This window comes from Rhinolophus hipposideros, assembly GCF_964194185.1.
Source record: "Rhinolophus hipposideros genome assembly, chromosome: 24".
In the NCBI taxonomy this organism is placed as follows: Eukaryota; Metazoa; Chordata; class Mammalia; order Chiroptera; family Rhinolophidae; genus Rhinolophus; species Rhinolophus hipposideros.
Window position 1 is genome coordinate 13,369,511 of NC_138070.1, and position 16,776 is coordinate 13,386,286.

Below are 16,776 nucleotides of genomic sequence, written 5' to 3' on the forward strand. Positions count from 1 at the left end.
GGAGATAACACATTATCTCCGTTTTGCGGATGATACTAAAACTGCAGCCTAAAGAAGCATCTAACATTTTTATTTTACTTATTTTTTATTGTAGGTCTATTGCAGTAGAATGTAAGCTCCACAAGGACAGGATTTTTCTCTCTTTGCTCACTGCTGTTTCTCTAGTGCCTGGAACAGTGTGTGGAACATAGCAGGTGCTCAATAAATATTTGTTGAATAAAGGAATGACTACACGGCTTAACTTGGCCAAAATTATACTGTGTGATTTGACTATTAGTTGCCTCAGTCATGTTGTGACTGCGTAGTCTGGTCATTAGGTTTTGCTGTTTGCGCTGGTATCAATCGGTGTTGGGACAAAGCGAATCTCTTCTAGGGAGGGAGACCCACACTCTAGATTGACAAGTATGACACAAGCTGTTGGGGCACATATCTGCCCTCACTCAAGATGGAGATAAGGCAGCGGTACCTTTCCGGTCACATGACTGCCGGACGCCGACAGGCGCCTCCCCGCGCGTGCGTGCTGCGCCCCGGCTGCGAGGCGCTGAAGGGAGAGGCGCCGCCGCCAGCGCCGCGGAGAGGACCCGTTAGAGCGGAAGCGCTGCCGCCGCCGCCGCCGCCACTGTCGCCTTCGCTGTCCCGGGGCCCCCAGTACCCGGCAGGTTGGAGGTGGGAGCCATGTCGAAGCGGCTCCGGAGCAGCGACGTGTGCGCTGACTGCAACGGGCCGGGTGAGTCGCACTGGCCGGGCCCGCTCCCCTCAGCTCTCCTGACCCGGACCCCTGCCCGGGGACCGCCCCCTTGGGTCGGGCGGGTCCCGGCGGCGGCGCCCCACACCCCATGCCCGAGGTCGCGACGAGAAGGCATCGGGGCGGCTTGGGGACGGGGGCCGTCGGGCCTGTCAGAGCCGGGCGGACAGGGGGCCGCCGCCCGCCGGTACCTCTCGTCCCTCGCTTCCCTGTGGTCCCCTCTGTCCCAGGCCGAGTGGGGCGGCGGCGGGCTCCGGGCTGGGGCCACTTCAACAGGAAGGGGCTTGGGCCATCCGCGGGAAGGTCGGTTACCGACGTGAACGGCGAGCGTCCCGCCGACTGCGGCGGGCGGAGGCTGCAGGTGTCGCCCTCCCGTCTGCCCCGCCGCTCCCCGGAGCCGCGCTCCGCGAGGGGGCCCTGCCCGGAGGGACGCGCCCGAGGACCCGCAGAGGATTCCCTCTCTCCCGCCGCGCGGGCTCCCACTCGGCGGGCGGAGTCGCCGGGGTGTCGGGGGTCTTGCCGACGCCGCCGGCCCCGCGGAACCTGTGCTGCGTTTCGTGTGCAACGTGCGTCTCAGGTTCGGCGATCGGAGCGGCGTGCAGTCAACCTGGGTTTTGCCTCCGGGTGACCTTGGGCTGATGACTTCGTTTGGCCGAGCCTGGATCTCCTCCTGTTTCCAGTGTGGATGGTGGGGAGCACCACGCTCAGTGGTTAGCAAGATGCGCTCGATAAATGTTCTTAGGCTCATCTCATCTCGTAGTGTGTTCTTTAGTCCAGAACCTTGGCAGCCCCTTAAAAGCCACAGTTGAATTTCTGAACCGTACATGCATGACAACTTACAAAACGAAGCAAGAAAGAAAAAAAGAAAAAAAAAACACTTTGGTAAATAGACATATTTGGGCATTCAGGCAGTAGAGGCCTCACGGGGTTGTTGAAAGGTTAAAACCATTTCTCCCATGCAAAATTTTCAGATTTACGAGTTCAGGTCCATCTTAGCAATTGGGATTGAATTGACAGGTCTCTGCTGGTCTTCAGTGTTCAGGTTTATCTGCTTTGAATTTGAAATGATTCGAAGGTAAGATGGCTCTCTGGGCACAGCAGCGTCCAGTAAACGATCTTAATGAAATCATTGAGCAGCCCGTGTGTTTGCAACTGTTGTAAACTTCATCTTGTCATATGGAAGTGGAGACTGATTTTTAAGTAGTACTATGATAACTCCAACCTTATGTGGTTATTTCGTGGCCGGTATAGTGCCAGTGGGGTTACCAGTTTCCTTTGAAGATAGAGAGAAGGGCGGAGGACTTTAAAAAGAAGAGTTTTGTAAACCAACGTAGTGTGGGTTATACAAACTCCATCGTTTTCTCTAAAAACGGTATTTGTTCCACTTCCTTATTTTCTTGCCTGTTTGCAGTTGAGCTGTCTGTGATGTGTTTGATTCATGTGAGTCTAGATTCAAACTTCCTCTTGGAAATCGTAGTCTTTACTTCTTAATGGATGATAGCTGGGGCAGAGGAAAACCGTGGCCTAAAGACTACCTGGCACGTCGGGAGTGTTTTATGCATTTCAGAACATTTTCTCTTCCACTGTATCATTTTAGTTGTCTCATATGCCTAATCTACAGAGACTTGAGTCACTTCCTTCCTGTTTTGAGTATAATTAGTTTACCTTGAAATGTTCCGTGAACTTGAACAGCTAGGAATTTATGCTGCTTTTTCTGCAAAGCCCTAGCGAAAGAGTTACCTTTAGGATTAGGGACCTTTTAGAGAGTCTGATGAATGCTGAGGTCCTCTCCCCAGAAAAACGCATGTGTACTTACTCTTTCATACGGAATTTATGTTAAGATTTCTCAGTGGGGTCACAGACATCTTTAAAACCCATTTATTGTATTCCTGGAGCCCAGGTTAAGTATCCCTGGCATTAAACATTCAGATAAACGGGAGTGCTCACCCAACATCATTCATACAAAGTCTAGTTGGATTTTACTGTGTTAACATTCTAATATTTGTTCCATGGGATTCTGATCCGTGATGTTAAAGTGATTAACTGAGAACTTTGCTTAATGTGTGTTAAATGCTTGCTGTCTTGTTCCTGTTTAATTTCCTCCAAGAACATCGTGAATCATCTGAGTGATATGTGAAAACTAAAGCTGTGATTCAAAATAGTCTGGATTTTTTTGGGTCATTAGTAGTGGTACCATACTGCAGAAAGCAATGTTATGTATCATTGTAGGGATCCTTCATCTTGATGTTTCCGATCTTTGCTTTTTATTTGTTTATTTTTTCACTGTTCAAGGTTTATTTGGTGTTTTAGTTGATATGACACTTGGATAGTTGGCTGCATTATTTATATGTAGACTTTTCTTTGTACATTATATGCCAATGTACACTACTCTGATACATATAGGACACAAAGTAAGAGTCTTTAGAACAGTTACGTACAAGCCAATCTTTGTTTTTTAGAATGATGTGGTAGTACTGACAGAGTTGTACTTCATTGAATTATTTTGTTTCTGTTTTATTTCATGACAAACATTTAACCATGATCATGTCTTAGTAAATATTTTACTTTAAAAAAAATGAATCTAGTTCAATTTAAATATATCCTACTCTGAGTTTAACTACCTGAAAACGGCTGAGATTTTCACTATAGTAATACAGTGTTCATGTGAAACATTCGACATTTTGAGTATTAACAATCAAAAACTTTTTCCAGTGGTCACTTTTTAGTGGGCTCTTGAAAATGTCTGAATGATCCTTAGAAATTAATCTGTAACAGCTAACATTTCTGAGTACTTACTATATGCAAGCAACTTTACTCACTTGTTACATCCTCATTACCCTGAGATGTATTCTTATTCCCATTTGATCTGTGGTGAGGATAACTTGCTCAAAAAAACAACTTGCCTGAAATCACTGTCCGAGAAGTGGGAGAGTTGGGGTTCAAACCCTGGACTGCTTGTCTCTACGGCCAATCCTCTTAACCACCACACTCTCGGACTCCTAGGATTTGTCTTTGATTGAAATCCCATAACTTTTCATTTTATGGTTGGAAAGGGTTTGAATAAGGTGTTAAAAATGGTAAAGGTGGTACATATGCATTTTAAAGATTTTTGTGGATCTTGAAGAACTTTTAAATATAACCTTTAGACCACACAGCTTGAGTAGCACCTATTGTCACCCCATTGTGAGTCTCATGAAATGTAGGTCTTTTTTTTTTTTTTTTGGCTTCTAAATATTCAGTTTCCATCCCCAGTGTGAATTACTCTTTGTTTCAATGGATGTCTTACGAAGTTCTATGGGACTTCATGGAAAAAAAAGTATTATACACACTCCAGAAATATTACTTGTTTTTATTTTACATCTCGGCTTCTGTGAAGCTGCTGTTATTACAGATCTGTTCTTTCAGATCAGTTGCAAGATGGACTCAGGAGTTTTATTTAAAACAACTAATGAATATCCTAGAACATCCCCCAGTGGAGAGGGCGAGGTTTCCCAGTCTGTCCCCAGAACCATTGCAGCTGAACCGTTTTATAGTTTTGTCACTCGCAGTTTTCTGCTAAGCAGATAGTCACATAGATTTTTAGCAGTCTTTTCACTCCTCAGCAAGTGCTGTGTGGATTATTCACTGTCACAGTTATATTACCTTGCCATTTGTGGAGATGGCTTTAAAATGATTCATCTGTATTCTCTCAATTTGCTTCTTTCATGTTGAATGAAGGAACATATATCTGAGATGGTAGATCCCATTCGGGCTTCATACTGTGGCCATGAACCAGAAAGTAGCTAACTGCTTAGTTAGGATTTCCACTCATGTTTTTGGTTTCAATGAACATTGTACCCAGTCAGCCAGGACAGGTGGTATCACTAGACAAACGCACTGGCTTGATATGTCGATTAGCCTACTAATACTAAAACGACAAAAATGTCTTTTTTTTTTTTTTTAAACTATACTTCAGTCATCTTTTGCCATCTGGAAGTAAAATATCCAACTTGTATCCTCGCCTCTGAGATTTCATTCTTCCTTCCAGATCCTTCCTGGGCATCAGTAAATAGGGGAACTTTTATATGTGACGAGTGCTGCAGTGTCCATCGGAGTCTAGGGCGCCATATCTCTCAAGTAAGGCATCTTAAACACACACCATGGCCTCCAACATTGCTTCAGGTAAAGGATGAGAATTCTTGTGGTTTGTAATTTAAGTTTTTAGGGCTCATTGTTTTAGGAACTAAAATTTCTCCTACTCTACTTAAATCGTACAAAAATGTTTGAGTTGTAACTGAATAGAGGTTCTGTGCCCAACAATGCTGTGTGTGTGTGTGTGTGTGTGTGTGTGTGTGTATTGAAGTCATCATTTAAGATTTTGTTCCTTCCTAACATAAATCTTGTCCCAATAGGTCGATTATAGAAAGACAGATACATAAATAGTCATCAAAATTTCTTGGTACTGTTTCAATGCTGACTTTCTAGAATGTCTCCAGAAATTGTTTTCAAACAGTCTATCTTTTCCACATACCACGATGAATGTTTCTGAAAGCTACTGCCTTAGAAACTTTTTCATTAATGTACATATTCCTGAGTATTTGCTAATATTTTTAGAACATTTTTTCCTACTTTGATAGAAGCATGAACTGGGAATTCTCAGAAGTTTCTGAAACATCTGATTTAAGTTTTCTTCAAGTTCTTGTTACTAGTTAGAGACCAAATCAATGAACATATTTTGATTGATTGCCTAACACTCTGCTAGGTGTTAAGTGGGTTGTTTTATTTGGGGTTCAATGTCATGTCACCTGTACTTCTATTTTGGGGTGCACATTCTTCAAGTTCTATTGGAACTAAGAATTAAGCATGTGTTTCTCCTTCATTTGTCTTGAGTACATATTTTACTAAATCTATGGCAGCTGCACGACACGTCCCTTCAACATGCCTATGTGAACCAAGGGACCAGGGCAAGCGGGTTTGGGTTTCTGATGTGAAACTATCTCCACTAATGTAAAAACCAGATGGGGCCATGTCAGAAGTCATGCTTTGAAATGAAATTGGGAGATATGTTTTATTACTAACTTTGCTCACAGATTTCTAATAGCTCATTCTCATGTGAAAGTGGGTGTTTACTGCCCTCAGGTCTGTGTTTACAGATTTTATTATAGGATATGAATCAAGTCCAGAGATGAGTAGTTTAAAATGCCAGGGTTGACCCTAAAATAACAATTCCCAAAGTATGGCACATGAACCACCAGTGGTACTCAAGACAGATGTAGATAATACTCAAGTATTTATTTTAGTGGTTGCATTATTTTAATATATATAACAAAACTATAACTAGCACATAAAACCATAATTGCCAGTAAAAGTTTTTTTAAAAGTGAGTGTTTTTAAAGAAAAATTTAAGTGGATAGTGCATGGGTTGTCAAGAATCTTACAAATAGTATTTGGATAATCAGTCTTGGGAAACACTGCCCTAAAGTGTCGAAGTACTCTTCCTTCATAATCTATAAGCACAATATATTCAAACCCATGTAGGTATTTAGCTGTCCTACTAGTCAAACCTGAATTCTGCGTACAGGTTCATCTTTCTCGTTCTACAATCAGATATCCCAGTTAGGCTAGTGTTTGTAATGGGGCTTGGTTTTCCTAGTTCAGTTACTGATTCCTACTGAATATTTGTGGAAAGACATTAAAATATGATTTTATACTGCTTGGTTTTAGATGGTTGAAACCTTGTATAACAATGGTGCTAATTCTATATGGGAGCATTCTTTGCTGGACCCTGCCTCTCTCATGAGCGGAAGACGTAAAGCTAATCCACAGGATAAAGTACAGTGAGTGGAATGTTTATAAATACCTTTATTTCTTTGTAACACATGGGGCCCACTGAAAGGAGTGCAGCTATTTTTGACTAGCCTCCACAAGGGCATCACAGGAGGTGGTTACCCCGATTGTTCATTGAGCTGGTTTCTATTGGAAATGCAGAACAAGGCTGGGCACCGGACCATCTCTTTTGCATGGTTCCCCAGCACAAGTCAGTGGTTTCTCCAGTTTGAGACTAAGACTTGGAAGTTGTTGATGTAGTCAGATTTAATCTTAGGCGTTCAAACAAGAGGCTGTCAGACCAGAAATCTAGGCTTTGGGCTCCACGCTACCTGATGCCTCAAATATAAGATGGGATGAAATGCTGCTTCCTCACAACGTTGCTAGGTCAGTTAAGAAAATTGCGCAGAGAAGAAAGATGCTGTACCAAGCTGGTATTCTGCAGTCCTGGCCATTATAATGACTAATACATGTTTTCAGACTTCAGGTCTTACCCACTGCTGAAACTTTTTCAGTATTGTTCATTTTATTCTTGAATGGGGGATGTGGGTCACTTCCTCTTCTTTTTACACTCTAAAGAATGGGGAATGTTGTATCTGAACTGCAAGTGAACTGTTTTCTTTTTGTTTTCCAACCAGTCCTAATAAAGCAGAATTCATCAGAGCCAAGTATCAGATGTTAGCATTTGTCCATCGCTTGCCCTGCCGGGATGACGATAGTGTCACTGCCAAAGATCTTAGTAAGGTGGGTCACACCTTTGAAAATCTCTAAAATTGCTGGATGAAACCGCATATTGTTTTGTTTGGAAAAAAAAACTTTCGAAGGAAGAAAAGAAAAACAAAACAAAAACTGCTTTCTATTCACTAAATCGTAACAGCGTTTGTTTTTTTGTTTTGTTTTGTTTTTGCAATTGGTTTTGTCTTGAACCTTACTTCACATGGCAGCCATTCATGTTAGTAGAGGTATGGGCAAAGAGGGAAAATAAATATCTAGAAAACTATTTGTTTTCCAGATATGGTTTGAAAATTATATTCTGTACGTTTTTTGTTTATTTAATTTTGAAATAGGAACCATCTCAGAGTTTGTTTCTAGAAGGGACTAGAAAGTTTGTGGGGCTTCTTCAGGTTTCTAGATTGCATACTGAGTAGGATCTTCAGGAAGCAGGGTGTGACTCAAAGCTGTAGTACATGGGATGGTTTATTATATTTGTAAAATGAGTAGATGGTTTTTTTTATGTGGGCCTTTGCATGTTTTTGAAAGATGCTCCAAGAAATATGCATCTTTATGTTCAAAGCACTGCTTTTGGCAAATGCTCACACAGCACGGGCACTCACAGTTCAGAATTTGAAACTTGGCGTAGAAATGTATATTTCTTTCTTTCTTGTTATTTCCGTTCTTGTTACTTCTGTTAATTAATAAGATGTAGTACGTGTTTTTTACCACAATTTTTAAAAATAAAATAAATGAACTTCAAGGAAGACTTAGATATAGATGTTAGGGTAGATTTTTTCATTCCTATGGAGAGGGTTATTGCATTTTCTACAATTCTAGGTTAAACTTGAAGGAAGGCAGCTCGTCTTCTGAATATATAATCACGTTTCTGCAGTGGTACAGAGTTTGGTACACCACAGGCCTATTTCCCACCCGGAAAGACTTTATTAAAGCATTGTATACAAGGCCAAGAGTAGCGGTGTGGGGAGGGTGTGGTACAAGGCAGAACCCCACAGTCTGCGCAGTGTAGCATATGAAGTCCTAAAGCCCTAGGTTCAACAACAACAACAAATAATAATAATAGTCATAGTGGCGGCTGTATACTTGGAGCGTTTTCTATGTACCAGGCTCTATGCTAGGCACTTGATTACATCATTGACTCCTTACAGTAACCCTGTGAATAGTTGTCATTATCATGCCCATTTTAGAGATGAGGAAAATGAGGTTCAGATGGCTTAAAGAACTCACTTGAGGTCACACAGCTTGAAGGGTGTATGGTTTGAAATTCAGGTCTGTCAGACTTCAGAGCCAATCTCAGCCACCTCCTTATCTTGCCTCTCCCGCAAGGTCTAATTGTGCTACTTAGATAGGTCCTGCGTTTGGGCAGGTTTAGTTTCCTTATCCATAAAATGGGCCTGACCCTGCCTTAGTGCCCAAGGCTGGTTGTGACCAACAAGGGAGAGATTGCTTCATCTGACTTCCTTACCTAAAGAAAGATTATGTGTTACCAAAATAACGCCTTAAAATGGTCTGCCCGCTGCTCTAGGATATCACTCTTTACACTTTTAACAATATACTTTTTTGTTTGTGTTTTTCAGCAACTCCATTCAAGCGTGAGAACAGGGAATCTTGAAACCTGTTTGAGGCTGTTATCTTTAGGAGCACAAGCCAGCTTTTTCCACCCCGTAAGAAAGCAGGGATTATCCACATATTAATTTGAAACTGAGTGGATTGTGTTCATGTAGTCTCTTGTTTATTTTCTTTGCTTGTTTTTTTTCTTCTTTCCTTTTTTTTCATTTTGGTCTACTTTCTATTAATGATTCTTAGGAAAAAGGAAATACCCCACTCCATGTTGCCTCCAAAGCAGGGCAGATTTTACAGGCAGAATTATTGGCAGTGTATGGAGCAGACCCAGGCACACAAGATTCCAATGGTAAAACCCCTGTTGATTATGCAAGGTAAGAGACCTAGATTCTTGTCACTTATCTCCATTTGGGCTTGTTTGTGTTGTGTATGATTCATTGTTAAATAGCTAAATTGCATATGCTTAACGTTTCACCTCTTTAAAGATTTAATTTGGTTATTTTGCAGATGACATTGTAAACGCATGTGAGCTCAGAACCTAGCAAAGTCAGACAAGGTAGAACCATTAACCAGTGAGCTTAGCTTCCAGTCTTTCATGTAGTCCTTTATAACACTGTGGGGTTTGAGACACAGAGTCCAAATCAAGTATCAAGAATGGCAGAACCCACTCCTCAATTTTTTAATGCTTTTAGTCATTGCTTAAACTTAAAACAAATCCATGTGGATAGATAGATATATGATTAAACAAATAGAGTAAAATGTTAATTGTAGGTTTTAGGTAGTAGATATCTAAGTGCTCGCGTAAAATTCTTTATATTTTTTGTTGTTTAAAAAATTTGTGAAATGCTGGAAAAGTGAATAAATAAATCCATAGGTTAGTCTTGAATATCATTTAAATGACAGAGGATGGATCATCTTTCCTTCTTTTTCCAAATTAAATTTATTAACTGCAAAGTACTATACTATTCTCTGCAGAAAATAAAATGGGTGAAATGACAAAACTGCCCTCCTAGAATTTACTGTCCCATAGAGGAGATGATTCATAAATGCATGAAAGAGTTAAATGAGGCAAGTTAATGTGGAATTCATTGCCAAAATGGATAACTGGATAGCCACTGAAAAAGAAAAAAGCTTGGGCAATTAAATGATGATGTACTATCAATTGTAGGATACTTTCTGATTTCACAGATGTTAAAAAAATGAGAGAGAAAAAAGATGGGCATCACAGAAATCAGAGCTGGGTGGTAGGCTGGAGAATATTTTGTAGTGCCTTATATGGAAGGAAGAGAAACTGACAGAAAGTAGTCTTTGTCTTTTAAGAAGAGAGCCCTCAGTAAATGATGCTTACCATCTCTTACCTTGGAATTTTTTCACATGTGCCTTGCATATAATAGTCTCTCAATGTAATAACAAGTTATGTGCCTTGTTAATAAAAGAATTTTAAAAAGCTGAAATATTTATTTTACAAATAAAAGGGAGGCAAACTTAATGTTTTCTGTTATGGAAATTGAAGACAAGGAGGTAAAATTAGCTATAGGTGTGGATTAGGTTGGTCTGTCTCTCCCTTGAAGTGGTTGTTAAACTCTCAGGCAGATTCAAACTGGTCATCAGAAGCATCTAAAGGAAGGACCTTGTTTAGAATACTGATGTTCACACTCATCCCATCCTTACTGACATGGAATTTCCAAGGGTGGGGCCTGGACATCTGTATATTTTTTAAAGCACTCTAATTAATTTTTGAGACTCTCTACCCTACACCACTTACTAATTTTATCTTCTACTTCATTGGATGAAGTTATTCTTTATCCTTCTCATGAGTCGTTTAATTTATCATTAAGTATTCTGTCTTGTAAATTAATAAAGGAGAGGGAGTAGTTCAGATTGTGAAAACAGTTGATAAAGGTGGGAGTCAAAATAGACGTTAACAATTTACCTCACACAAAAAGGTTGATTATTCTAAGAAGTCATGTTTGATCAATCATTCAGGTGTCCCAGGAGACATCTCTGTACTTTTGTATTTTAGAGCCAGTGTCTGGTGAACGGTATAAATGGTACTTTGTTTTCTCTTGCTAGGCAAGGAGGGCACCACGAGCTGGCAGAACGCCTTGTAGAAATACAGTATGAGCTGACTGACAGACTAGCCTTCTATCTCTGTGGCAGGAAACCAGGTGAGTGAAAGGACAGGGGCCTCTCCACACCTCCAGTCAGTCAGTCTCTGGGAAAACAAGTTGGGACACTATTACTTATGACCTCTGCTTTAACATATCCTTAAGAAAATTGCAAATAATTTCTGTTTGAAATGATAACTACAGCATTTTCAGTTATATGTAGACAATGTCAGTCAAATCTCCTCAAATTCTAGTTTTTAAAACTTTATTTTGGCTCTAGAGTAGTGACTGTTTCAAGCATCCAAAAATTGAACCAAAACTGAATGTGGACCACAGTTCTCGCACATAGTGGGACAAGGAATGGAAGAGCAAAACAACCACTTCTGTAGTTATTTGAAGAATTCTGCTATCTAAGGAACAGAAAAAAGTCCAAAAGTGAACTTTGCTGTTAGCCACCTTTATTTGTGAGGTAGACTTGGGGTTGGTAAACCATGGTCGGTGGGCAAAATCCAGCCTATCACCTATTTTTTTTAAAAGATTGTATTGGGGAAGGGGAACAGGACTTTATTGGGGAACAGTGTGTCCTTCCAGGCCTTTTTTTTTTTTTCCAAGTCAAGTTTTTGTCCTTTCAATCTTAGTTGTGGAGGGTGCAGCTCAGCTCCAGGTCAAGTTGCCATTGCTAGTTGCAGGGGGCGCTGCCCACCATCCCTTGCGGGGGTCAAACCAGCAACCTTGTGGTTGAGAGGACGTGCTCCAACCAACTGAGCCATCTGGGAGTTCAGTGGCAGCTCAGCTCAAGGTGCCGGTGTTCAATCTTAGTTGCAGGGGGCGCTGCCCACCATCTCTTGCGGGACTCGAGGAATTGAACTGGCAGCCTTGTGGTTGAGAGCCCACGGGCCTATGTGGGAATCGAACCGGCAGCCTTCGGAGTTAGGAGCATGGAGCTCTAACCGCCTGAGCCACCGGTCTATCACCTATTATTTTAACTAAAGTTTTATCGCAAGATAACCACGCCCATTCTGTATTGTCTGTGGCTATTTTTGCACTACAGTGGCAGAGTTAAATAGGTTGAGTAGGTGTGACAGAGACCGTATAGTCACAAAACCTAAAATATTCACTGTCTGGCCCTTTACAGAAAAAGTTTGCCAACCCCTGGTGTAGACTGTCCACATATATGTATACAGTGGTTCTCCACCCTTGTTGTACATAGAATTACGAGCCCCTGATGTGGTTCCAGTTCCTGGTGAGATGGAGTAAGCACACTCCACCCTGTTTCTCCTGAATACAATGAAAACCCCTGGACCAAATGAATGGCGTAGCTATCTAAGCACTCTAGCTGGTGCATTAGGGAACTCAAAGTACCGTCAAGCTGGTGGTGAGTGTCCTGTTTATTTTATTTCTGAGATGGCCTCCACGACAGCCTGAAACCTGGAACAGCATAACAGATGCAAAGAAACCTTCTTTCTCCATCGGGTCCAAGGAGTAGGAAATGGAACTCCTACAAGACAGAGAGCAGGGAAATTCCCCTGGGTTTGTTTGGGGTTTTTTTTACCCCTTCTTCCTTTTCCCCCTGTTCTAGCCCCTAGGCCATCCTGTAGCTGCAGTAGTGGCAACAGCAGTGACAGTGCAGGTGCCTAAATCTCTGACCAAGAGCCGGGGGGAGTCCTGATTGCTTTTATTTTTCTATTCTCTCACCACTTGGCCTGGGAGGCAGAACCTAACCTGGTCACTTGCCTGCTAAAACAAAAATATTAACATTCTCCATAGCATTTAAGGAAGACTCAGAGTCTCACAACATAATATTGAAAATGTCCAGGATACCACCCAACGTTACTTGATACATGAAGTACCAGGAAAATCCCAAAGACTTGTAAGGGAAAAGGTAGTCAACAGATGCCAACCCTAGACGACACAGTGGTTGGAATTATCAGACAAAGATTTTAAAGCAGACAATAAAATCATACTCTAAGAAGTATGAACCTTCTTGAAACAAATAGAAATATAAGTCTCAGCAGAGAAACAGAACATATAGAAAAGAACCAAAGAGAAATATTAGAACTGAAAAATACAATAAATAAAATTTTAAAACTCACTGGATGAGCTTCTTATAAGCAGATTGGAGATGACAAAGAAAAGAGCAAATGGATTGAAAATAGATCTCTAGAAATTATCCAGTTTGAGCAATAGAGAGAAAAAAAAGTGGGAGGAAAAAAACTGGACAGAGCCTCAGGGACCTATGGGATAGTATCAGAAGTTCACATTTGTAGCATCAGATTCCCAGAAAGAGCTCAGAAAGAGTGTGGAGCAGAAAAAGTATTTGAAGACATACAGGCTAAAAATTCCGAATTTGCCAAAAGACAAACTTACAGATTCAAGAAGTTCAGTGAATCGCAAACAGGATAAACTCAAAGAAATTCTCATTCAAACACATCAAAATCAAAACTGCTGAAAACCAAAGAAAAAGAAAACATCTGGAAAGCAGCTAAGGAAAAAAGTGACACAACATATAGATGAACAGTTATTTGAATGACTTGATTTCTTATTAGAAACCATGGAGATGAAAAGGAAGTAGAACAATATTTTTAAAGTGTTGGAAGAAAAGAATTGTCAACGTAGAACTCCATTTTCCATGAAAATAACCTTCAGGAATGAAGGAAAAATGAAGAAATTTTAAGATGAAGGAAAATGAGAGAATTAATTGCTCTAAGAAACATGCTAAAGAAAGTTCTTTGCATAGAGGGGAAATGAAACCGGAGGGAAACTTGAAACCTCAGGAATGAAAAAAGAGCAACAGTAATGATAAGTATTTGGATAAATATAACAGACTGTTTTCCTCTTAAGTTCTTTAACGGATGTATGACAATTTAAAGCAAGAGTTATAAAATTGTCCAGTGGGATTTTCAGCATATGTCAATGTAATACATTTGACAACTACAACATAAAAGGGGGGAGAAAATTAGGAGACAAGATTGCATTCTTCAAATGGTAATATGTTATTTCTAAGTCAACTGTAAAAACTTATGTATATTATAATTCCTAGCACAACCACATGAAAAAAAACTATATAGTGATATATGGTCAAAAACTCTAGAGATAAATTAAAATGAACTATTAAAAATTACTCAAATAATCAAAAGATATTTTGATTCAAAAGATTCAAAAAAAGAGAGGAAAGGGAAGAGAGAGGAACAAAAAACACTGAGACCCAAACAGAAACTAAATAAAGTCATAGACTTAAGTACAAACATATCAATAATTACATTAAATGTTAATAATCTAAACATACCAATTAAAAGCAGAGATTATCAGAATGTATTTAAAACAAAAAACACACAGTTACTATATGCAGTCTATAAGAAACCAATTTTAAATATAATGACATAGTTAAGTTAAAAGCAAAAAGGTGTAAAAATGTATACCATGCAAACAATAAGTGAAAAAAAGCTAGAGTGGCTATGTTAATATCAAACAAAATGGACTTCAGAACAAGGAACATTATTAAGGATAGAGAGACACATAACATGTTGATAAAAGGACCAATTCACCAAGAAGACATAACAATCCAAAATGTGTTCATATCCAGCAACAGAGTTTCAAAATACATGAAGCATACTTTGAGAGAAAAAGGAGAAAAGATCAAATCCAAAATTATTGTTGGAGGCTCAACAGTCTTCATTTATTAATAAATAGAACTGATAGATAGAAATCAGCAAGGATATTGAACTGAAACCATACTGTCAACCAACTGCATCTAGTTGACATTTAGTATACTCTACCCAACAACATCATTCCTTTCAAGTATACATCGAACATTCACCAAGATAGACCATACCCTGGGTCATAAAACAAACTTTAGCAAATCTAAAAGAATTAAAATTCTACAAAGTGTATTCTCTGACTATAATGGAATTAAGCTGGCTATAACTAGAAAGTACCCAAATGCTTGAAAATTAAAAAAACATACTTCTAAATAATCCATGGGTCTTAAGAGGATAAATTCTTACATTGGAAAAGAATAAAGGTCTAAAATCTTTAAGCTTCCCCCTCAAGAAAGTAGAAAAGGAGCAAAATAAACCCAAAGTAAGCAGAAGGCAGGAAATAATAAAGAACAGAAATCAATGAAATTGAAAAAAGAGAACAGTTAGAAATCAATGAAACCCAAAGCTGATTCCTCAAAAAGATCAATAAAATTGGTAAATGTCTAGCCATACTGACAAAGAAAAAAGGAAAGAATACACAGAGTGGGATATCACTACAAATCGCACAGACAGTAAAGGGTAATAAATACTATAAGTAACTCTATGCACATAAATTGGACAACTTAGATAAAATGAACCAATTCCTTGAAAGTCACAAACTACCAACACTGACCTCAGAAGAAAGAGATATTGAAAATATGTAATCCTACATTTTAAAGAATTTGTACTTAAAAAAAAATGCTGTTAAAGAAGATCCCAGCCCAGATGACTTCATTGATGACTACTGTGAACAAGCTGAAGTAGTGTTGCTATGTAGCAATGCAGTAAATACAGTTTATGACTCACGGTTTGCTGGCTTTGCAGTTATTCTTAATGCATATTGTTAACTGTTTGGAATTCACATTTCAAGTTTTGCACATAAAATGAGACTATTCTACCAATCATTTGAAGAACAAATAACATCAATCCTGCATGATATTGTTTTAGAAACTAGAAAGGGAGAGAACACTTCTCAAGTCATTTTGTGAGGCCATCATTATCCTGATACTAAATCCAGCAAAGACAGCACCAAAAAATCGCCCTTGTGAACATAGACACCAAAATCCTCAACAAAATGTTAGCAGATTGAATCCAACAATATATAAAGAGAAGAATACAACATAATCAAGTAGAATTTACAGGTTTGCATGACTGATTAAATATTTGAGAATTAGTTATTGTAATTGTAATCCATCACATTAACAGACTAAAAATTGAAAACTATGTAATCTTATCAGTTAATGCAGAGAAAGCATTTAGCAAAATTCACTATTTTTCATGATTAAAAAAAAAGAAAAAGCATAGCAAACTAGGAATAGAAGGGACTTCTTAACCTGATAAAGAGTATCTATGGAAAACCTACAGCTATCATCATCCTTAATGATGAAAATTGAATGCTTTAGCCCAAAGATCAGACCTATTCAACATTGCCCTAGAAATCCTAACCAGTGCCATAAGGCAAGAAAATAAATAAAAGGTATACAGATTGAAAAGAAACACAACTGCCCCTTATTCATAAATGGGATGATTTCTGTGTAGAAAATTCCAAGGGATCTACAATAAAGTTTCTAGAACTAACATAAGTGAGTTAAGCAAGGTTGCAGAATACCAAGTGGACAACCAGAAATCAATCATAGTTCTGTAGACTAGCAGTGAACAACTAGAAACTGAAATTAGAAAAACAATACCATTTACAGTAGCTCCAAATTAAATACTTAGGTATAAATCTAACAAAATACGTATTGAAAACTATAAAATGCCAGTGAAAGAAAGCAAGGAGGACTTGAATAAGTAGAGATATATACTGTGGTTATGGATTGGAAGACTCAATATAGTTAACATGTCAATTCTCTGCAAATTAATTTGTAAATTTAATGCAATTCAAGAATTTATTGTACACATTGACATGCTGATTCTAAAATTTACTTGGAAACGCAAAGGAAATAGATTAGCCAAGATAGTTTTGCAAAAGACAAACGGGAGGGATTTGCTATAAAGCTCTACTGTACTCAAAACAGTGTGGTTATGGTGAAGAGACAAAGATCAATGAAACAGTATAGAAAATCCAGAAATAAAACCACACAAA

The 16,776-nt window shown here is 39.2% G+C and overlaps 1 protein-coding gene across 17 annotated transcripts in view; it reads left to right on the forward strand.

Moving 5' to 3' along the window:
- Nucleotides 1–508: 508 nt before the first annotated feature.
- GIT2 (GIT ArfGAP 2) overlaps nt 509–16,776 on the forward strand; it is a 47,013-nt gene continuing 30,745 nt past the window's right edge. For 12 of the 17 annotated variants that reach the window (XR_013992457.1, XM_081036627.1, XM_081036641.1 and 9 more), the window contains exons 1-7: nt 509–727; nt 4,773–4,906; nt 6,449–6,561; nt 7,189–7,294; nt 8,860–8,946; nt 9,089–9,219; nt 10,919–11,013. Coding sequence is in view for 16 of the 17 variants with exons in the window: in XM_081036627.1 (XP_080892753.1) it covers nt 676–727; nt 4,773–4,906; nt 6,449–6,561; nt 7,189–7,294; nt 8,860–8,946; nt 9,089–9,219; nt 10,919–11,013 (718 nt within the window). In the remaining variant the exon portion in view is untranslated. Of the gene's footprint in view, nt 728–838; nt 1,456–4,772; nt 4,907–6,448; nt 6,562–7,188; nt 7,295–8,859; nt 8,947–9,088; nt 9,220–10,918; nt 11,014–16,776 lie in introns of those variants that run through there. The other 5 variants (XM_081036636.1, XM_081036639.1, XM_081036629.1 and 2 more) reach the window with 3 other exon arrangements.